Source organism: Cetorhinus maximus, chromosome 25, assembly GCF_964194155.1.
Source record: "Cetorhinus maximus chromosome 25, sCetMax3.hap1.1, whole genome shotgun sequence".
In the NCBI taxonomy this organism is placed as follows: domain Eukaryota; kingdom Metazoa; phylum Chordata; class Chondrichthyes; order Lamniformes; family Cetorhinidae; genus Cetorhinus; species Cetorhinus maximus.
In genome coordinates, this window is record NC_135903.1 from 14,662,036 (window position 1) to 14,683,938 (window position 21,903).

A 21,903-nucleotide genomic window follows, 5' to 3' on the forward strand; every position below is an offset into this window, starting at 1 on the left:
ATATTAGGTTCTGAGGGGGCTTGACAGGGTCGGTGCTGAGAGGATGTTTCCCCTCATGGAAGAATCTAGAATTAGGGGCACAGTTTCAGGATATGGCGGTGTACATTTAAGATTGAGACGAGGAGCAATTTCTTTTCCTGTAGGGCCATGAATCTCTATCCCAGAGAGCTGTGGAGATTGAGCCAAGGCTGTGAGAGGCAGATTTTTGAACTATAGGGGAGTCAAAGGTTATAAGGAGCAGGCAGTAAAGTGAAGTTGAGGCTGAGCTCAGATCCGCTATGGTCGTATTGAATGGTGGAGCAGGCTCAAGGGACCATACGGGCTACTCCTGCTGCTATTTCGTACTTTCTTATGTACCTGTCCTGCTACCCTCAGTGATCTGTGGGCTTATACCTGGTAAGATCCCTTGGCCCTCCACACTCCTCCATTTATTGTGTACTTCTTTACCTTGTTCACCTTTCCCAAATGCATTACCTCACACTTCTCCAGATTGAATTCCATTTGCCACTTTTCTGCTCACTATCTGACTAATTCATTGATATCTTCTTGCAGTCTACAGCCTTCCTCAACCAAGGGCCAATTTTTGTGTCATCTGTGAACTTTTTATATCCCTCTGCATTTAAACCTGAATCATTGAAGGGTACCATGAAAAGTGGGGATCCGTGCTGAGCCCCACAGAATCCCACTGGACACAGTCTTCCAGCCATAAAAACACGCATCAACCTTTTGCTCCCTGCCACTGAACCAAACTTGCCACTTTCCTCTAGAAAATGATGGTCAGAGCCTCATGCTATTTCCTCCCTTACTTTGAAGGTTGGTCAAGCATGTCTCCCCATTTGAAATCCGTGCTGACTTATTAAATTTTAGGTTTCTGGATGTTTTTCTATTGCATTTTTGAGTAAAGATTCTATTATCTTTCTTAGTATTGATATCAAGCAAAATGGTCTGCAGTTCCCTGAACTTGAAAAATAATCTAATTGAAACATATAAAAGTCTTAAGGTGCTTGACAGGGTTGATGTTGAGAGGATGTTTCCCTCTGGCTGGAGAGTCGAGAACTAGGGGTCACAGTCTCAGGATGAGGAGTCCACCATTTAGGACTGAGAAGAGGAGAAATATGGTCACTCAAAGCGTTGTGAATGTTCAGAATTCTGTACCCCAGGGATGTTTTTTTTATTCACTCATGGGATGTGGACGTTGCTGGCTAGGCCAGCATTTATTGTCCACCCCTAGCTGCCCTTGAGAAGGTGGTGGTGAGCTGTCTTCTTGAACCACTGCTGTCCATATGATGTAGGTACACCCAGAGTGTTGTTAGGGAGGGATTTCCTGGATTTTGACCCAGCGACAATGAAGGAAGGGTGATATATTTCCAAGTCAGGATGGTGTGTGGCTTGGAGGGGAACTTCCAGGTGGTGATGTTCCCATGTGTCTGCTCCCCTTGTCCTTCTAGAAGCTAGCGGTCGTGGATTTGGAAGGTGCTGCCTAAGGAGCCTTGGTGAGTTTTTGCAGTGCATCTTGTAGATGGTACACACTGCTGCCACTCTGCATCAGTGGTGGAGGGAGTGAATGTTTTGGATGTGCCAATCAAATGGGCTGCCTTGTCCTGGATAATGTCAAGCTTCTTGAGTGTTGTTGGAGCTGCACTCATCCAGGCAAGTGACAAGTATTCTATCACACTCCCGACGTGCTTTGTAGATGGTGGACAGGCTTTGGGGAGTCAGGAGGTGAGTTACTTGTCGCAGAATTCCTAGTCTCTGACCTGCTCTTGTAGTCACAGTATTTATATGGCTAATCCAGTTCAGTTTCTGGTCAATGGTAACCCCATGGATGTTGTTAGTAGGGGATTCAGAAATGGTAATGCTATTGGGTGTCAAGGGGTGATGGTTAGATTCTGTCTTGTTGGAGATGTCCGTTGCCTGGTACTTGTGTGGCGCAAGTGTTACTTGGCACATTTCAGCCCAAGCCTGAATGTTGTCAAGGTCTTGATGAATATGGGAATGGCCTCCTTCAGTATCTGAGGAGTCATGAATGATGCTGAACATTGTGCAATTATCAGTGAACATCCCCACTTTTGACCTTTTGATGGAAGGATGGTCATTGATGAAGCAGCTGAAGATGGTTGGGTCCAGGACACTACACTGAGGAATTCCTGCAGTGATGCCCTAGCACTTAGATATTCGACCTCCAATAACCACTAGTGGAGAGTTTTCCCCCTGATTCCCATTGCCTCCAGTTTTGCTAGGGCTCCTTGATGCACACTTGGTCAAATGCTGCCTTGATGTCAAGGGCAGTCGCTCTCGCTTCACCTCTGGAGTTCAGTTCTTTTGACAATGTTTGAACCAAGGCTGTAATAAGGTCAGGAGCTGAGTGGCCCTGGCGGAACCCAAACTGAACATCAGCGAGCAGGTTATTGCTAAGCAAGTGCCGCTTTATAGCATTATTGGTGACTCCCATCACTTTACTGATGATGGAGGGTAGACTTGTGAGGCGGTAATTGGCCGGGTTGGATTTGTCCTGCTTTTTGTGTACAGGACATACCCGGGCAATTTTGTATATAGCTGGGTAGATGCCAGTCTTGTAGCTGTAGTGGAACAGCTTGGCTAGGGGTGTGGCAAGTTCTGGAGCACAGGTCTTCAGCACTATTGCCGGAATATTGTCAGGGAGCCGATAATCTTTGCAGTATCCAATGCCTTCAGCCGTTTCTTGATTTCACGTGGAGTGAATTGAATTGGCTGAAGACTGGCATCTGTGATGGTGGGGACCTCCAGCAGAGGCAAAGATGGATCATCCACTTGGCACATCTGGATGAAGATCGTTGCGAATGTAGTTGTTGAGTTTATTCAAAACGGAGATCGATAGATTTTTGGGTTCTGAGGGAATTAAGTGTCATGGGGTCAACGCTGGAAGTGGAGAGAGGTAGAAGATTAGCCATGACCTTATTGAATAGTGGAGCAGACACGAGGGGCCGAATGACTTCCTCCTGCTCTAGCTTCTTACGTTCATATGTTTTCTAATAGGCCCTATTCTTAGTTATCCTCTTGCTCTTTATGTATTTATAAAACATCTTTGAACTTTCCTTAATTTTACTTGTCAATATTTGTTCATGCCTGTTCTTTGCTAATTTCACCACTGCACATTCAATACTCCTGCAGATAATGGTCTGAGTTCCTGTACCTCTTGAGACTAGATGCTGTACCCAATAGTCACCAGTTCGCATACGCAATAATCTCTGCTCCTGTATTGTGAGATGGACTATACAGTTAAATGTTGCTTGCTGACGTCTTTTTTCATGATACTAAATATTTTCTTTTTCTGATGCAGGCATCATCAGATCTGAGCCTAACTCAGTCGTTAGCCCCTGACACCTCAAACAGGTAACATAAATCTCCTAATCGTGAAATTTTACAGGAAGTGGACCAGAGTCAGAGTCTTTGCATCAGGTGTTGCTGGAGCTGTTTCTGCTTGAAGCTAAAGTCCTCAGTTCCTCACCCCTCTCATATTCTGACTGTGGTCCTGGTCAGTATTCTAGTGCTTAGTTAAATTCACTGTGTTGCTAGTCAACGTTTGCAACCATCTTTAGCCAGAAGTGGATGACCCTTCTCGGTCTCCTCCTGATGTGCCCAGCATAACAGAAGCCGGATTCAGCCAATTCAATTCACTCAAGTGATATCAAGAAACGGCTGAAGGCACTGGATACAGCAAAGACTATGGGTCCTGACAACATCCAGACTGTATTACTGAAGACTTGTACTCTGGAACTAACTGTGGCCCTAGCCAAGCTGTTCCAGTACAGCAACAACACTGACGCCTGTCTGATGATGTGGAAAATTGCCTGGGTATATGTTGTCCATTAAAAACAAACCGAATCCAATCTGGCCAGTTAGCAAAGTGGTGGAAAGGGTCATCGACCCTTTCGTGCTATTAAGCGGCACTTACTCAGCAATAACCTGCTCACTGACGCTCAATTTGGGTTCTTCCAGGGCCACTTGGCTTCTGACCTCATTACAGCTTTGGCCCAAACATATACAAAAGAGCTGAACTGCAGAGGTGAGGGGACTGCCCCTGATATCAAGGCAGCATTTGATTGAGTGTGACATCAAGGCACCCTAGCAACACAGGAGTCAATGGGAATCAGGGGGAAATCTCTCCATTGGTTGCAGTCATACCTAACATAAAGGCAAATAGTTGTGATTGTTGGAGAACAATCATCTCAGCCTCAGGATGATGGCAAAGTGGAATAGGAGGCAATGGCGTAGTGGTATTGTCGCTGGATTAGTGATCCAGAGACTCGGAGTAATGCTCTGGGGACCTGGGTTTGAATCCCGCCATGGCAGATGATAGAATTTGAATTCAATAAAAATTAAAAGTCTAATGATGACCATGAAATCATTATCGATTGTTGTAAAAACCCATCTGGTTCGCGAATGTTCTTTAAGGAAGGAAATCTGACGTCCTGACCTGGTCTGGTCTACACATGACTCCAGACCCACAGCAATGTGGTTTACTCTTAAATGCCCTCTGAAATGGCCTAGCAAGCCACTCAGTTGTAACAAATTGCTACAAAGTCACAAAAAAGGAATGAAACCGGACGGATCACCTGGCAATGACAACTGCAATCTCAGCCCTTGCAAAGTCCTGGGGGCTAGTGCCAAAATTGGGAGAGCTGTTTCACAGACTGGTCAAGCAACAACCTGACATAACCATCTTCACGGAATCATACCTTACAGATAATGTCCCAGACTCCGCCATCACCATCCTTGGGTATGTTCTGTCCTACCAGCAGGACAGACCCAGCAGAGGTGGCAGCAAAGTGGTATACAGTTGGGAGGGAGTTGCCCTAGGAGTCCTCAACATCGACTCCAGACCCCATGAAGTCTCATGGCATCAGGTCAAACATGGACAAGTAAATCTGCTGATTACGACGTACCGCCCTCCCTTAGCTGATGAGTCAGTGCTGCTCCATGTTGAACACCACTTGGGGGAAGCACCGAGGATGGCAAGGGCGCAGAATGTCCACCACCAAGAGTGGCTCGGTAGCACCACTACTGACCAAGCTGGCCGATGCCTAAAGGACACAGCCCCAGTCTAGCAGCTGTGGCAGGTGGTGAGGGAACCAACAAGAGGGAAAAACATACTTGACCTCATCCTCACCAACCTACCTGCCGCAGATGCATCTGTCCATGACAGCATTGGTAGGAGTGACCACCGCACAGCCTTTGTGGAGACAAAGTGCCGGCTTCACATTGAGGATACCCTCCATCGTGTTGTGCGGCACTACCACTGTGCTAAATGGGATAGATTTTGAACAGATCTAGCTAGTCAAGACTGGGCAGCCAAATTGCGCTATGGGCCATCAGCAGCAGCAGAATTGTACTCAAACACAATCTGTAACCTCATGGCCCGGCATATCCCCCACTGTACCATTACCATAAAGCCAGAGGGTCAACCCTGGTTCGATGAAGAGTGCAGGAGGGCATGCCAGGAGCAGCACCAGGCATACCTAAAAGTGAGGTGTCACCCTGGTGAATCTATAACACAGGACTACTTGCGTGCCAAACAGCATAAGCAGCAAGTGATAGACAGGGGCTAAGTGATTCCACAACCAACGGATCAGACCTAAGCTCTGCCGTCCTGCAACATCCAGTCGATAATGGTGGTGGACAATTAAACAACTCACTGGAGGAGGAGGAGGCTCAATAATATCCCCATCCTCAATGGTGGAGGAGCCCAGCACATCAGTGCAAAAGATAAGACTGAAGCATTTGCTACAATCATCAGCCAAAAGTGCCGAGTGGATGATCCATCTCGGGCTCCTCCGGAGGCCTCCAGCATCACAGATGTCAGTCTTCAGCCAATTTGATTCATTCCACGTGATATCAAGAAACGGCTGAAGGCACTGGATACTGCAAAGGCTATGGGCCCTGGCAATGTTTCAGCAATAGTACAGAAGACTTGTGCTCCAGAACGTGCCGCGCCCCTAGCCAGGCTGTTCCAGTGCAGCTGCAACACTGACATCAATCCGGCTATGTGGAAAATTACCCAGGTATGTCCTGTACACAAAAAGCAGGACAAATCCAACCCGGCCAATTACCGCCCATCAGTCTTGATCATCAGTAAAGTAATGGAAGGAGTCATCAACAGTGCTATCAAGCGGCACTTGATTAGCAATAACCTGCTCACTGATGCCCAGTTTGGGTTCCGCCAGGGCCACTCAGCTCCTGATCTTATTACAGCCTTGGTTCAAACGTGGCCAAAGCGCTGAACTCCCGAGGTGAGGTGAGAGTGGCTGCCCTTAACATCAAGGCAGCATTTGACCGAGTGTGGCATCAAGGAGCCCTAGCAAAACTGGAGTCAATGGGAATCAGGGGGGAAACTCTCCACTGGTTGGAGTCATACCTAGCACAAAGGAAGATGGTTGTGGTTGTTGGAGGTCAGTCACCTCGGCTCAAGGATATCACTGCAGGAGTTCCTCAGGGTAGTGTCCTTGGCCCAACCATCTTTAGCTGCTTCATCAATGACCTTCCTTCCAACATAAGGTCAAAAGTGGGGATGTTCACTGATGATTGTACAATGTTCAGCATCATTCATGACTCCTCAGATACTGAAGCAGTTTGTGTCCAAATGCAGCAAGACCTGGACAATATCCAGGCTTGGGCTGACAAGTGGCAAGTAACATTCACACCACACAAGTGTCAAGCAGTGACCATCTCTAACAAGAGAGAAGCCAACATCGCCCCTTGATGTTCAATGGCATTACCGTCACTGAATTCCCCACTATCATCATCCTGGGGGTTACCATTGACCAGAAACTGAACTGGACTAGCCATATAAATACTGTGGTTACAAGAGCAGGTCAGAGGCTAGGAATATTGCAACGAGTAACTCACCTCCTGACTCCACAAGGCCTGTCCATCATCTTCAAGGCACAAGTCAGGAGTGTGATGGAATACTCCCCACTTGCCTGGATGAGTGCAGCTCCCACAATACTCAAGAAGCTTGACACCATCCACGACAAAGCAGCCCGCTTGATTGGCACCACATCCACAAACATTCACTCCCTCCACCACCGACGCACAGTAGCAGCAGTATGTCATTTACAAGATGCACTGCAGGAATTCACCCCGGCTCGTTTGACGGCACCTTCCAAACCCATGACCACTACCATCTAGAAAGACAAGGGCAGCATATGGTTGGGAACACCCACCACCTAGAAGTTCCCCTCCAAGCCACTCACCATCCTGACTTGGAAATATACCACCGTTCCTTCACTGTTGCTGGATCAAAATCCTGAACTCCCTTCCTAACAGCACTGTGGGTGTACCCACATCACATGAACTGTAGCGGTTCAAGAAGGCAGCTCACCACCACCTTCTCAGGGGCAACTAGGGATGGGCAATAAATGCTGGCCCAGCCAGCGAAGCCCACATCCCATGAATGAATTTTTTAAAAAAAGGACTTTGCAGGGCAGTGTCCTAGGCCCAACCATCTTAGCTGCTTCATCAGTGACCGTCCCTCCATCATAAGGTCAGAAGTGGAGATGTTCGCTGATGATTGCACAGTGTTTAGTACCATTTGCAATTCCTCAGACGTTGAAGCTTTCCATGTGCATATGCAGCCCATGGAACTCCCTCCCTATTTGGAATGGCCAATAAATGTTGACCTTCCTAGCAATGCTTGAATCCCACGAACAAATAAAGAAAATCAGTTTTTCTGTAGTGGTTTGATACAACTGAGTGGCTTGCCAGGCCATTTCAGAGGGCAGTTAAAAGCCAACCACATTGATGTGGGTCTGGAGCCAGATGTTGGCCAGACCAGGTAAGGATGGCAGATTTCCTTCCCTAAAGGACATTAGTGAACCAGACAGGTTTGAATGAAATTCCTATAGTTTCATGGTCACCACTAGATTTATTCCATATTTATACATGGGTGGTGATTTGAAATTTCCTCAGTTGCTCTGGTAAGATTTGAACTCCTATCTCAGAACCAGCCTCTGGATTAGTAGCCCATTAACATTACCACTAAGTTACCATTCCTGTTACTGGTTGATATTCTATTGCTAGTTAAATTGACAGTGTTACTGGTCAATGATTAATTCTAGCCATTCTGAGCATTGAAAGTTTTGTTTCAGACCAAAAGAGATTCCAGAGGAAATGAAGAGCTTGATTAAAGAAAAAATCAAAAGCAAAGCAGCGACTGGTGTGGACAAGGGCATCATCATGCAGGGTGAGTGGACTGGGAGTTAAGCAGATATCTAAGCTGATAGTTGCTACTCACTAAACCTGGGAAGAGGCTACAGCAATTTGCAATTCTGAGCTGCCATTAAATAAATAGTTTTGGCTGTTTTTTTTGTATTGAAGGAATGGTTTTGTTTTGAGCTTGAAGCTGTTGTGGTTCAGGGCGGAAAACACACAGCAGTAGGAATGTTTCCATTTTGCTGTGGTTTCTTTGGACGTGACCCAAAGCTGCGCTCACAATTGTGAGAGGCAAACAGTCAGGGACTAATTTTATCCCAGGGGAATGTGCAGCACCCAGTCAATACATTTGGTTAAAGACTTCTTGTCAATGCCCAACGATGTCACCTAAGCTGGTCTGTGTTTAAGGAGCTGAGGTGCTAGCCTGACCCCAGGCTGGCCTATTAATAGATGCTAATCAGGGTCATTGGGGCCCCCATGATATTTTAACGATAACTAAGTGGCAAGAAGAGGAGGTTCTCATAAGTAAATCCAAAACATCTCTGTGGCCAGGAGCAGGAGGAGTATTTGGGCTTCGATTGTTCCAAGTTCCCCAGTCCCATCCTTACCATTCAAACTTCCCTTCCCAGAACTTCCCCAACCCCCAGTGTAACACAAAGACCTAGTCTGATCCTGATTCTCACAATCTATAAAGCTGCATTTTCCAGCTCAAAAGATCACTGGGCGGTGTCATTGGCACATGGACCACCGAGGTCCTAGTCTCTGCAGGCATCTGCAGGCTGTTGTTCACAGTCAGTAGGACGACTATTTTTAATAAGGTAAGGGTCATTTTAAATGATAATTTTGAGTTCATAGTGGTCACCCAGTATTTGTCTGATGTGGTTTGCACATCCTGACATCAGAAAGGACAGGCACTCACTCCTCTATAATCCAAACACACGCACACACACACACACACACACACACACTGTCTGGTTGCTGAGTCCCAGGAACTGAGAATTACCAAAACCACAATTTTACTTCAAATAAACTGTGATGACACCAGAGTCTATTTTAGTCTCAAATTCCCAATTCTTGGTTCCTCATGACTTATGGAAGGCAAATTTTAGCCTATTAAAATTGAATGAACCAGAGGGAACAATGGCACCTCACAAAGCTGCTTCAAGTTAATTCAATTTAAATATTTCCTGTAGCACAACGAATATATAGTCTGGAGCAATGCAAAGCCTCACAAGTGCTGGACAATGACCATCTCCAACGAGAGAGAATCTAACCATCGTCCCTTGACATTCAATGGCATTGCCATCGTTGAATCCCTCACTATCAACATCATGGGAGATACCATTGACCAGAAACTGAACTGGACTAGCCAATTAATTACTGTGGCCACAAGAGCAGGTCACAGGCTAGGAATCCTGCGGCGAGTAACTCATCTTCTGACTCCCCAAAACCTGTCCACTGTCTACAAGGCACAGGTCAGGAGTGTGATGGAATACACTCCACTTGCCTGGATGAGCGCAGCTCCAACAACACTCAAGAAGCTCAACACCATCCAGGACAAAGCAGCCCTCTCGATTCATCTACCATCCACCACCTTGAACATTCATTCTCTCCACCATCCATGCACAGAAGCAGCAGCGGGTACTATCTGCAAGATGCACCGCAGCAACTCACCAAGGCTCCTTCCACACCCACGACCTTTAACACATAGAAGGACAAGGGCAGCAGATACATTGGAACACCACCATCTAGAAGGTCCTCTCCAAGCCAGTCACCATTCTGACTTGGAAATATATTGCCTTTCCTTCACTATCGCTGGGTCGAAGTCCTGGAACTCCCTCCCTAACAGCACTGGGTGTACCTACACCACAGGGACTGCAGCAGTTCAAGAAGGCAGCTCACCAGCACCTTCTCAAGGGCATTTAGAGATGGGCAATAAATGCCCCTTTCCAGTAATGTGCACATCCCATGAAAGAAAAAACTTCAAGATCTAGGGCTGTGTCCACAGTGAGTGCTGCATCACCACAGGAACTGGAGGAGGTCATTCAGCCCCTTAAGTCTGTTCTGCCATTTAGTGAAATCGTGGCTGATCTGCAGCTGAACTCCATATACCTGCCATTCACCATATTCCTTAATACCTTTGGTTAACAAAAATCCATCCATCTTGAATCAACCTTTGAACAACTTTCACTGCTTAGGTTCATTTCTGTAGAATGACTGCTGCATGAGTGGAGAGCAACTTAACAAAACTTGTAGATCTATGGGGAAAGAGCAGGCTGTGGGACTAATGGATAGCTCTTTGAAAGAGCCAGCACAGGCATGATGGGCTGAATGACGACCTTCTGTGCTGTAACATTTTATGATTTTGAAGATAGCAGCAAAGGAAAGGAGATGGTGTTTTTTCTTAAGATTTACTGCTTCCCGCTTGGAAACTGAACACCAGACCTAAGTCTGAACCCGAGTTCCACTGAGTGTAGTGTTGATGTTTTCAGATATTAAGAAATCCATTTCTTGCTTGTTCTGTCTCTCATTCATTTCTAGGTTGGCTGTTTAAAGAGGTGCAGCACAGTGTGATGATGCCTTGGCTAAGAGTTCGGAAACACTGGTTTGTGCTGACGCAGAATTCACTGGATTATTACACCAACAATGAGCTGAATGCGAAGCGTCTCGGCATGTTAGTCCTGACCAGCCTGTGCTCCGTACTCTGGCCCGACAAGTGCACATACAAGGGAACAGGTAGAGATTTCTGAACAGACTTCAATCCCTGTGACAAATAGCACCATGTGGCAAAGTGTAGCACCTGCCGCTTCTGCATGGCTCCTCTGTGTGAACCAAGCAATTATTCACCCAACCAAACCTCCATACTTGAAAATCTAAATTCAGTGACAGTAAAGTTCTCGTGTTATATGTTATAGCAGGAAATAGTGAATATAGCATTTAATGGAAACAAGAAGAAGCTGAAAGGGAATGGACATAGAGAGGCAGGACCAAGAGGTCAGTGAGAGGGAGGTCAGTTATGCCCCCAGGAAGTGTGTGAACAGCCCCTTGTGCTTAGGGGTTTGGCACCTCATCACTAAAGGACAGTCAGGCCCAAGTGCCTTAGGCACCATCTCTGGCACTTGCTAATTTGTGCTGGACAAAGCTGTTTGGCAACATCCCTCCTCTTGGTGGGGGGCTTGGATTGCCCAAAACCCCCCTCAAGTCCTGGATATGTGTCTCTTGGTTCACTGAGGAAGGGACTGAATTGGAAAGTACTTTAAAACTTCTTTTGGAGAGGTCCAGAGTTGGACCAACTGGTGGGTCCATATCCATTCTTGTGGAATCTGTCACTGCTTGTTTACTCAGCTTACTGAAGTGGAAACTAGCAGAGACCTGGAGTACCCACCTCTTCCCCTATATCTTCAGCTGATGTCCCTAAGTCTCACTGATCTATTGGCCCTACACATTTTTGTCTGATTTCATTGTGGTTGAATGGTTGAAGTGAATAGTATCAATGCATTTAAAGAGAGGTTAAATAGGCTCCTGGGGGAGAAGGGAATCGAGTATTATGTTGTTGGAATTAGAGGAGGAAAGGCAGAAGAGGCTCTAGTGGAGCATAAACTTCATCCTAGACTGGATGGGCTAAATGGCCTTTTCCGTGCTATATAACTGATGTTTGCAATCTTTCTCCTGTCTCTATGCCATGCCTTATTGCTTCACATGTGCTCTGATCCCAACTCTCTTATTTTCTTTACCCCAATGCTTATCTATTTCTAATCATTTTACTTTTCATGGAGTGCGGTTTCCAAGGCCAGAATTTCTGGTAATGACATTCAGTCAGTGACCTTGCTTATTTCTATAATTTTCTAGTTTATTTTCTGTTTAAAGCCAACTTTTTCAGTTTCTCTCTCTCTTCCCTTTTCAGCTGTTCATTCAACTTAAAATTTCTACTTAAAATTTCATTGCTCAGTAACATGACATCAGTGAGTGAATAAACGGTGATTCTGTACAGTTACACAGGGAGTGACCCTTTCCCTGAATAAACAGAGATTCTGTACAGTTACATGGTGGGTGATCCTTACCCTGCTGAATAAACAAAGGAGATTATTGCAATCCTGATAATTTGATGGTTATTTTCAGGCTATTGGAACATCACAGTGTTTGGTCGAAAGCATCGCTATGAACTCTACACAAAACACCTGAACCAATGTATTCAGTGGGCTTGTGCGATCCAGAATGTCATCAGTTGTAAAGCTCCTGTGGAGACACCAACACTGCTCCTGATTCAGGACATTGAGGTATTCTCCAAATGACCCATATTTATTCATTGATACAGTGAACTACTGATTGACGGGGAATTTACGCAATGGGAATTTGGTGATTGGTGGGGGATTTATTGATTTATAGCTGTGTAGTGATTCGGGACACAAGAAACATAAAAAATGTATGGCACAGAAAGAGGCCATTCATCCTATCATCTTTGTTCATTCTCTGTAAGGAACAGCATATTAATGAAAGGCAGACTTTTGGCACTGAGGAACCCTGGACACTGGAGAAGAATTGGTTTTGAGGAAGTTCGGTATCGGAAGTTTTTTTCCTAGCTCTTGCCTTTTCTGTTCCTAGATTCTGATCTGCTGTGTTATTCCAGCATTCGCAGACTTTAGTTTTGATTTTCCTGTCAGCTATTTATGAAATTGCCTCCTGTGTTGTCAGTGATTCTGATTGAGTTGAGCTCCAGGCCCCAGTCCTTGAATCTAAAATCCGTTCTCCTTCATTTTATTCCAGGAGAACTACACCAATTCTGAAGTTCTGGAGCACATTTACAAATGGAATCCTATTCTGCAGCACACTCAAAAACCACTTTACGCTCCTCTCCTCCCATTCCGTTATGGATTAGTGTGCCACCACTGTAAGTACAAAACCCTCTTTGGAGATTGGATGTAATATTCAGACTTAATAAAATAAATACCTAATCCTTTAACATCGGTGGGAAAGCTTGAGTTAGATCATATTTTTGGAAGTGTGCATGAAGTTTGAGAAGATGAGGGGGGCCATAAGGGTAGGATTGATGAGGGTAGTGCAGTTGATGATGTCTATGTGGACTTTTGAAAAAAAGTCATTTGACAAAGTCCCATATAATACAAAGTTTGCTGAAAATATTCTTCATGTCAGGCAGTATCTGTGGAGAGAGAAACAGAATAAATGTTTCAGACATGACCTTCTGTCAGAATGTGATTTTAATTTCCAAGGATGCTGCCAGACTTGTTGAGTATTTCCAGCATTTTCTGTTTTTATTTCACCATTCCAGCATCCACAGAATTTCATTTTTATACCACAGAATAGAATTTTTAGTAAAATTATAGCCCATGGGATTAAAGGGGCTATGGCAGCATGGATACCAAATTGGCTAAAGGACAGAAAACAATGGTGAATGGTATGTTATTCAGATTGGGGGAAAAATATAAAACTCACCCAGCCTCCTTAGGCAACACCTTCCAAACATATCACCATCTAGAAGGACAGGGCAGGAGATACATGGGTACAGCGGCACCTGGAAGTTCCCCTCCAAGACACTCACCATCCTGACCTGGAAATATATCGCTGTTCCTTCACTATCGCTGGGTCAAAATCTTGGAACTCCCTCCCTAATGGCACTGTGGGTGTATCTACACCACATGGACTGCAGCGGCTCAAGAAGGCAGCTCACCACCACCTTCTCAAGGACAATTGGGGATGGGCAATAAATGTTGGCCTAGCCAATGATGCCCACATCCCATGAACAAATGAAAAAAACAGTGCTGTCTCCCAGGAAGTCAGTATTAGGACCACAGCTCTTTCTGATGTAAATTAATGACTTGTTTTTGGGTATATGGCCTTAATTTCCAAGTATGCAGATGATATGAAACTTGAAAATGTAGTGAACAATGGAGAGGATAGAACAGCCTTCAGGAAGACATAAACAGACTGGTGAAGTGTGCAGACACCTGGACAGTGAAAGTTAATTTGAAATGGGAACTGAACTTGGCCACAGTCTCTAACTGTTGCCGGTCAATGTTTTGTACAAATTTATTGTTACTTTACTGATACCCTGTACCACCTGCACTCATATTTTCATCAGTTCTCTATCTGAACCCTGAGGTGTCTCTTGATTCATACCCTTCCATTGAGTGTGTACTCTCTGCACTTGCTTTACCTTATACCCATTTTAAATTGCACCTGCTATCTGTCTGTCCATTCTGCTCACTGATTATTTCCTGAACTGTAACACTCCCCACAGTTTGTCGAACCTTCCACTTTTGTACTCCCTATGCCCACATTCAAATCATTGATATATCAGACCAAGAAAGAACACTGGAAGCCAAACAAGCAATTCCTAAATTTGATTACTATGGAAATTAGAGTAGCAACAAGGAAGGACAACAAACAACATGAAGACTACAGGGAAACTGTAGGCTTGGCTCACTGATTGCATGTTTCCTTCTAAGCTCATCCAATTTGGGCCTAAAACGAATAGAACAGGGTTTTTCTAAATGGTGAAAAGGTAGAAACAATGGAGATCCAAAGAGACTTAAGAGGTCCAGGTGTACAGATCATTAAAATGTTAAAAACAAGTACATGAAATAGCTAAGGAGGCTAATGAAATGCTGGCCTTTGTATTGAGGGGATAGAAGTTGTGCTACAGCTGTACAAAGCCCTGATTAAATTGCATCTAGAATACTGTGAGCAGTTCTGGGTACCACACATTAGGTTAGAAAAATGGCCTTGGAGGGAGTGCAGTGCAGATTTGCCAGAATGATACCTGGTTAAATTATGAAGAGAGATTATATAAACTAGGGTTTTAATTCCTAGAATTTGGAAGGTTAAGCAGTAATTTAATCCAAATTTTCAAGATCTAATGTGGAAAAAATAGGGTAATTAGAGAGAAATTTGGCCATTTCGGCAGGGACAGGGCAGTAAAATGTGGCAGGCCGTTATAAATGCCATTGACGTAAAATCCCGCTATTATAAAATTCTGCCCATTATTTCTGCTGACTGGGGAGTCTAAGACTAAGGGGCGTAGTTTAAAATTTACAGCCAGACCTTTCAGGAGTGAAATTATGAAACACTTCTATGCACAAAGGGTTATAGAGGTTTGAAGCTCTCTTTCGCAAACAACAATTGATACGAGATCAATTGTAGATTTTAAATCTGAGGTTGATAGATTTTTGTTATCCACAACTATTAAGGGACATGGGACGAGGGTTATTAAGTATTAACATATGGAGTTAGATTGCAGATCAAACAATGTCTGATTGAATGACTGAACAGTCTCAAGGGGCTAAATGGCCTCCTCCTTTTCCTATGTTCCTGAGCTTTGGGTCAAAATGTACTCCAGGGCCAGAATTTTACATTGAAAGTGCGGATGCGTGCCCGACCCGGAATTACGTGAAATCGCGTGAGAAGACGTCAGGTGTGCGTCCCGACGTCACGCTCGCACGCAACAAGAGTCGGAAGCGCACCTGCCAACAATTAAGCGGGCAATTAAGCCCATTAAAGAGCTACTTGTCAGTGATTTTATGTGGCCCATCCACCTTTACGTTTGGCAGACGGGCCAATCAGTCAGGCGGCCTTCACGTTTTCACTACAAATTCCACCCAGGGCGGGATAAAATGTCCGGGGTTAAATAAAATGAAAGAAGACTTTTGAGAGGTGAGGTGTTATCTAGCCTGCTGTCAGGTGGTTGAATTTGTAGTATTGACACAGTTTGCAGCAGTTTATTGACCTCATTTCGTTTTTACAGTACTGCAGCTCCCCGAGGCAGCTCCATAGCAGCTGTCAGTCTTCGGGGAGCGTCCCCCCTACCCTCACTTTCCTCGGTGCCCGCCCCCTTCCCGCACCCCCCGGCAGCGCTGAGCCCTTCTCAGTGCGCGTTTTACGCTGGCTGCCAGTTAATTGGCCAGCCAGCATGAAATCGCAGTCGGTGGCGGATTGCGGCCGGAAGCACATATTGCGGATCGCACACGCCCAACACAAGATCCAGGCCCAGGAATTTGGCTCATGATCTAAGTTGTCATTGGAAATGCTGTCCAATGTTAAACTAGAGTCCTATCTTCCCAACATTCTTCCCCAACTCCCAGAAACTACCATTCGTGAGACTCTGCTATATGGAAAGTGTCCATAGAGTGACCTTACTTCAAAGAATCATCGATTGGGATGAAGATCTCCCTCAGAACTGAGGACTATTTAAATGCAAGCTCTTTTCTTATTTACAGTGAGTTGCTGAAACATGCTAAAGGAATTAATAAAAGGGCACACAGTCCTGAGAGAATAACAAAGAATCCTTCAGTTTCCATTTCACATTTTGTCATCTCAGAGCAATTCACAAAAAGCAAAGTAGCTTTAAGTTTAGTGACTGGAAGTTTGAATTTGAAAAGTAGCTCTGAAAGCAGGGAAATAATAGTGTTAAAATATTAAATTATTTTGCTGTCAGTGGCACAGGAAGGACTGGTCATTCACTATGCTAATAGTTGCCCACAGAGGTTTGACGGGGTTCCGAGTGTAACCTCTTTATCACCCACCATGATGTCGTCTATAGGGAGTCTGAGTAGGACAAACAACTGCCTGACTCTTCATTTAATCAGATTGAAGGATCCTTACTAATACATGCAGGAAGACTGGGATCTCCCACATCACATTGTTGGTGCCAGACTCCTGCTCAGCCATGAATTTCTACCAAAAGAAAGAAAAAAGAAAAAAATGCAGAAAGCTAAATTGAATAGGCCTGAAATGGCATGGGGATTGTGATGTGCAATCATCCAATGCCTGTTCATTGAAATGCAGGCAGCACACCAAATTTGTGCTGCCTGTTAATTATAATAATTTCTGCATGCAGCCAGCACTAACCATGTAGTTCACTAGTTGCATGCAACATCAGTGGGGCTGAAGTTGGATCTTCCTAGCACCAGTTTGTTAGCTTGTACCTCCTAAAGGGAAGGTGCATTGTGGCTGGAGCTGGTTCAGGCAGTTGAGCAGCAAGTAAATGTGTCAGGGAAAGAGTGAGGAATGGCACAACATGGGGAGAAGGAGACTCCACAATTGTAAAATTACATTTTGGGGACCTGAAAGGCTTTTTGACAGTAATTATGACTCATCCCTTATTCACTTACACCTGAGTACACCAGCACTAACATTTTAAGCTTGTATTCACTGTGTTTAATTAGTGGGTGAGTACCAGAACTTCATGCCCTTACATTGATTTCAAGGCTGAGACTATTGATGGGGTACAGTTATATTTCAGCCTGTGGAGGAGAAGGGTATCTTGACAGCAGCTTCTGGATTTCTGCATTTAACTGCACGTTGCTGTCTAATTTACTCCATAATAATGATGAGTACTATTAGCCTCATCATTATTCTCAAAACAAAATCCAGACTATTATTTTCTCACCAACCTGCCTGCCGCAGATGCATCTGTCCACGTTAATATCGGTAGGAGTGGCCAGTGCAAAGTCCTTGTGGAGATAAAGTCCTGTCTTCACATTGAGGATACCCTCCATCATGTTGTGTGGCACTACCACAGTGTTAAATGGCATAGATTTTGAACAGATCAAGCAACTCAAGTCTGGGCAACCATGAGGCGCTGTGGGCCATCAATAGCAGCAGAATTGTACTCAACCATAATCTGTAACCTCACGGCCTGGCATATTCCCCACTCTACCATTACCATCAAGCCAGGGGATCAACCCTGGTTCAATGAAGAGTGCAAGACAGCATGCCAAGAGCAGCACCAGGCATACCTAAAAATGAGGTGTAAACCTAGTAAAGCTACAACACAGGACTACACGCATGCCAAACAGCATAAGCAGCAGGCGATAGACATTGGAGAGACCAAACGCAGACAGGGTGACCGCTTTGCGGAACACCTTCAGTCTATCCGCAAGCATGACCCAGACCTCCCTGTCGCTTGCCATTTCAACACTCCACCCTGCTCTCATGCCCACACGTCCGTCCTTGGCCTGCTGCAATGTTCCAGTGAAGCTCAATGCAAACTGGAGGAACAGCACCTCATCTTCCGACTAGGCATTTTACAGCCTTCCGGACTGAATATTGAGTTCAACAACTTTAGATCATGAACTCTCTCCTCCATCCCACCCCCTTTCCAATCCCCCTTTTTTCCAGTAATTTATATAGATTTTTCTTTTCCCACCTATTTCCATTATTTTTAAATGCATTTCCATCCATTGGTTTATCTCTACCTTTTAGCCTATTTCAATCCCTTTCCCCCCACCCCACCCCCACTAGGGCTATCTGTACCTTGCTCGTCCTGCTTTCTACCCTTAATGTCACCTATTAGCACATTTCTTCGCTAATATCATCACCGTCAACACCTCTTTGTTCTTTTGTCTATGACATCTTTTGGCAATCTCCACCTATCACTGGCCCTCTATCCAGCTCTACTTGTCCCATCCCCTCTTAAACCAGCTTATATTTCACCTCTCTTCTATTTTTCTTTAGTTCTGTTGAAGAGTCATATGGACTCGAAACGTTAACTGTATCCCTCTCCACAGATGCTGTCAGACCTGCTGAGTTTTTCCAGGTATTATTTTTGTTTTTGTTTTGTGATAGACAGACTTACCTTGATTCCACAAATAACGGATCAGATCTAAGCTCTGCAGTTCTGCCACATCCAGTTGTGAATGGTGGTGGACAGTTAACTCACAGGAGGAGGAGGCTCCACAAATGTCCCCATCCTGAATGATGGGGGAGCCCAGAACATCAGTGCAAAATATAAGGCTGAAGCATTTGCAACAATCTTTAGCCAGAAGTGCTGAGTGGATGATCCATCTTTGCCTCCTCCAGTGGTCCCCAGAATCACAGATGCCTGTCTCCAGCCAATTCAACTCATTCCACATGATAGCAAGAAACGGCTGAAGGCATTGGATACTGCAAAGGCTATGGCCTGACAATGTTTTGGTAATAGTTCTGCAGACTTGTGCTCCAGAACTTGCTGCACCCCGAACCAAGCAGTTCCAATACAGTTACAACATTGGCATCTACCTGACAATGTGGAAAATTGCCCAGATATGTCCTGTACACAAAAAGCAGGACACACTCAATTGCCAATTGCCACCCTTTCGGTCTGCTCTCGATCATCAGTAAAGTGATGGAAGGGATCATCAACAGTGCTATCAAATGGCACTTGCTTAGCAATAACCTGCTCGCTGATGCTCAATTTGGGTTCCAGCAGGATCACTCAGCTCCTGACCTCATTACAGCCTTGGTCCAAACATGGACAAAAGAGCTGAACTCTAGAGGTGAGGTGAGAGTGACTGCCCTTGACATCAAGGCATCTTTTGACTTCTGGCATCAAGGAGCTCTAGCAAAACTGGAGTCAGTGGGAATCAGGGGAAAACTCCACTGGCTGGAGTCATACCTTGCACAAAGGATGGTTGTGGTTTTTGGAGGTCAATCATTTCAGTTCCAGGATATCACTGTAGGAGTTCCTCAGTATCTTAGTCCCAACCACCTTCAGCTGCTTCGTCAATGACCTACCTTGCATCATAAGGTCAGAAGTGGGGATGTTCGCTGATGATTGCACAATGTTCAGCACCATTTGTGACTCCTCAGATACTGAAGCAGTCCATGTCCAAATGCAGCAAGACCTGGACAATATCCAGGCTTGGGCTGACAAGCGGCAAGTAACAGTCACGCCACACAAGTGCCAGGCAATGTACAACTCCAATGAGAGAGAATCTAACCATCGCCCTTTTACATTCAATGGCATTAACATCACTGAATCCCCCACTATCAACAACCTGGGTGGGGGTTACCATTGACCAGAAACTGAACTGGACGAGTCATATAAATACTGTGGCTACAAGAGCAGGTCAGAGGCTAGGAATCCTGTGGTGAGTAACTCACCTCCTGACTCCCCAAAGTCTGTCCACCATCTACAAGGCACAAGTCAGGAGTGTGATGGAATACTCTGCACTTGCCTGGATGAATGAAGCTCCCACAACACTCAAGAAGCTTGTCACCATCCAAGACAAAGCAGCCCGCTTGATTGGCACCCATCCACAAACATTCACTCTCCACCACCGACGCACAGTGGTAGCAGTGTGTACCATCTACAAGATGCACTGCAGGAATTCACCAAGATTCCTTAGACAGCACCTTCCAAACCCATGGCCGCTACCATCTAGAAGGACAAGGGCAGCAGATAGATGGGAACGCCAACACCTAGAGGTTCCCCTCCAAGTCACTCACCATCCTGACTTGGAAATATATTGGCGTTCCTTTACCATTGTTGGGTCAAAATCCTAGAGCTCCCTCCCTAACAACGCTGTGGGTGTGCGCAGTAGTTCAAGAAGGTAGCTCACCACTACCTTTTCAAGGGCAATTAGGAATGGGCTTTTCTTGCCCCGAGAAATCCAATATACAAGTTAAAATACTGTACCATACATGTGCAGCACTGTGCATTCCAAGATAAACTTTTTCCTTGCTTTCCTTTCCCGCTTTGTGTGTTCGTCTCTCTCCTTTCCCGGTATGCCTCTTGTTCTCTCTCTCGCTTCCCACTCTGTCTTTGTCTCTCTCTGTCTCTGTCTCTCTCTCTCTCTCTCTCTCTCTCTCTCTATTTCTCTCTTTCTCTCTCTCTCTCTCTCTCTCTCCCCCCCTCTCTCTCTTTTTCTCTTTCTCGCCCTCACTCTCGCTCTCTCCAGAGCCTGAACCCCTTAGTAACCCCTGTCCTGGGCTGCAGATGGAACCAGCGGGGGTGGTGGCAGGAGGGCGCGCAGATGGAGCTGGTGGGGGATGGTCATGGTAGGGCTGCAGATGGAGCCAGTGTTGGGGGGGTGGGCTACGGAGAGTGTTATTGAATGGATATCTCTACCAAAGAGCTGACACAGATACGATGAGCCTAATGACCCCCTTCTGTGCTGTATCCCACTGACTGTATACAGTCTATCTGTAACACCCTCAAAGACAAATTAGGTTATTTGAACATTGATAAATCAAAATCCCACATGAAAAATAATTGTAATTGAACTAGCTTCATGTGCTAGGTTACTGAAGAAAGAGGTTTTAAAGAGGAGCCCCTGCTCCAAGTTACTGGTATAACAGGGCAATGCACAGTAAACTGGGGCAGGTGAGGCAGGGTGGGATGGGGAATGACAAGTGGGATCCGGTTGGAGGAAGGGCTGAAATCAGGCAGCAAAATTAGAAGACAGCAGGTCTGAACAGGACAGGGCAATCTCCTCTCCAATCCCCATATCCAGTTCACCCTCGACTACCACCCCCCCCCCCACCCCAAACTCACCTTTTCCCCCCACCCACACTCGACCCAGCCCCTCGCCCTCGCCTGCAGCAACCCCCTCGCCCACGGCACTGCCTTCGTCCACACCCTTGCCCGTGGCTCACACATCAGCCCATCAACAGCCAACATGGGAGAGAAACATGTTTTGATTTGGAGAAACAGACCTTTGCAGAAATCCTCAATTTCACTGACCGTGTTACCTGCATTTTGATCATTGGCTCTGGGGCCACAGAGAGGGGCTTCGGCCCATGGGCTGCCGGTTGGACTAGCCTGCCCTAGGGTCTTAAAAGAAGTGGCTGCAGAGATAGTGGAGGCCTTGGTTATAATCTTCCAAAATTCCTTAGATTCTGGAAAGGTCCCAGTAGATTGAAAAATTGGAAATGAAACATCTTTATTCAAGAAGATGAAACTATAGGTCAGTTAGCCTAACATCTGTCGTAGGGAAA

The 21,903-nt window shown here is 45.5% G+C and overlaps 1 protein-coding gene across 4 annotated transcripts in view; it reads left to right on the plus strand.

The window, feature by feature from the left end:
* Positions 1–21,903, plus strand: part of plekhh3 (pleckstrin homology, MyTH4 and FERM domain containing H3) — a 76,462-nt gene that overhangs the window by 13,639 nt on the left and 40,920 nt on the right. Inside the window, exons 2-6 of one of the 4 annotated variants that reach the window (XM_078529525.1) lie at positions 3,320–3,372; positions 8,127–8,221; positions 10,732–10,926; positions 12,310–12,467; positions 12,955–13,078. In XM_078529525.1, coding sequence (XP_078385651.1) covers positions 3,320–3,372; positions 8,127–8,221; positions 10,732–10,926; positions 12,310–12,467; positions 12,955–13,078 — 625 coding nt within the window. The remainder of the gene's footprint in view (positions 1–3,319; positions 3,373–8,126; positions 8,222–10,731; positions 10,927–12,309; positions 12,468–12,954; positions 13,079–21,903) is intronic. The other 3 variants (XM_078529527.1, XM_078529526.1, XM_078529528.1) reach the window with 3 other exon arrangements.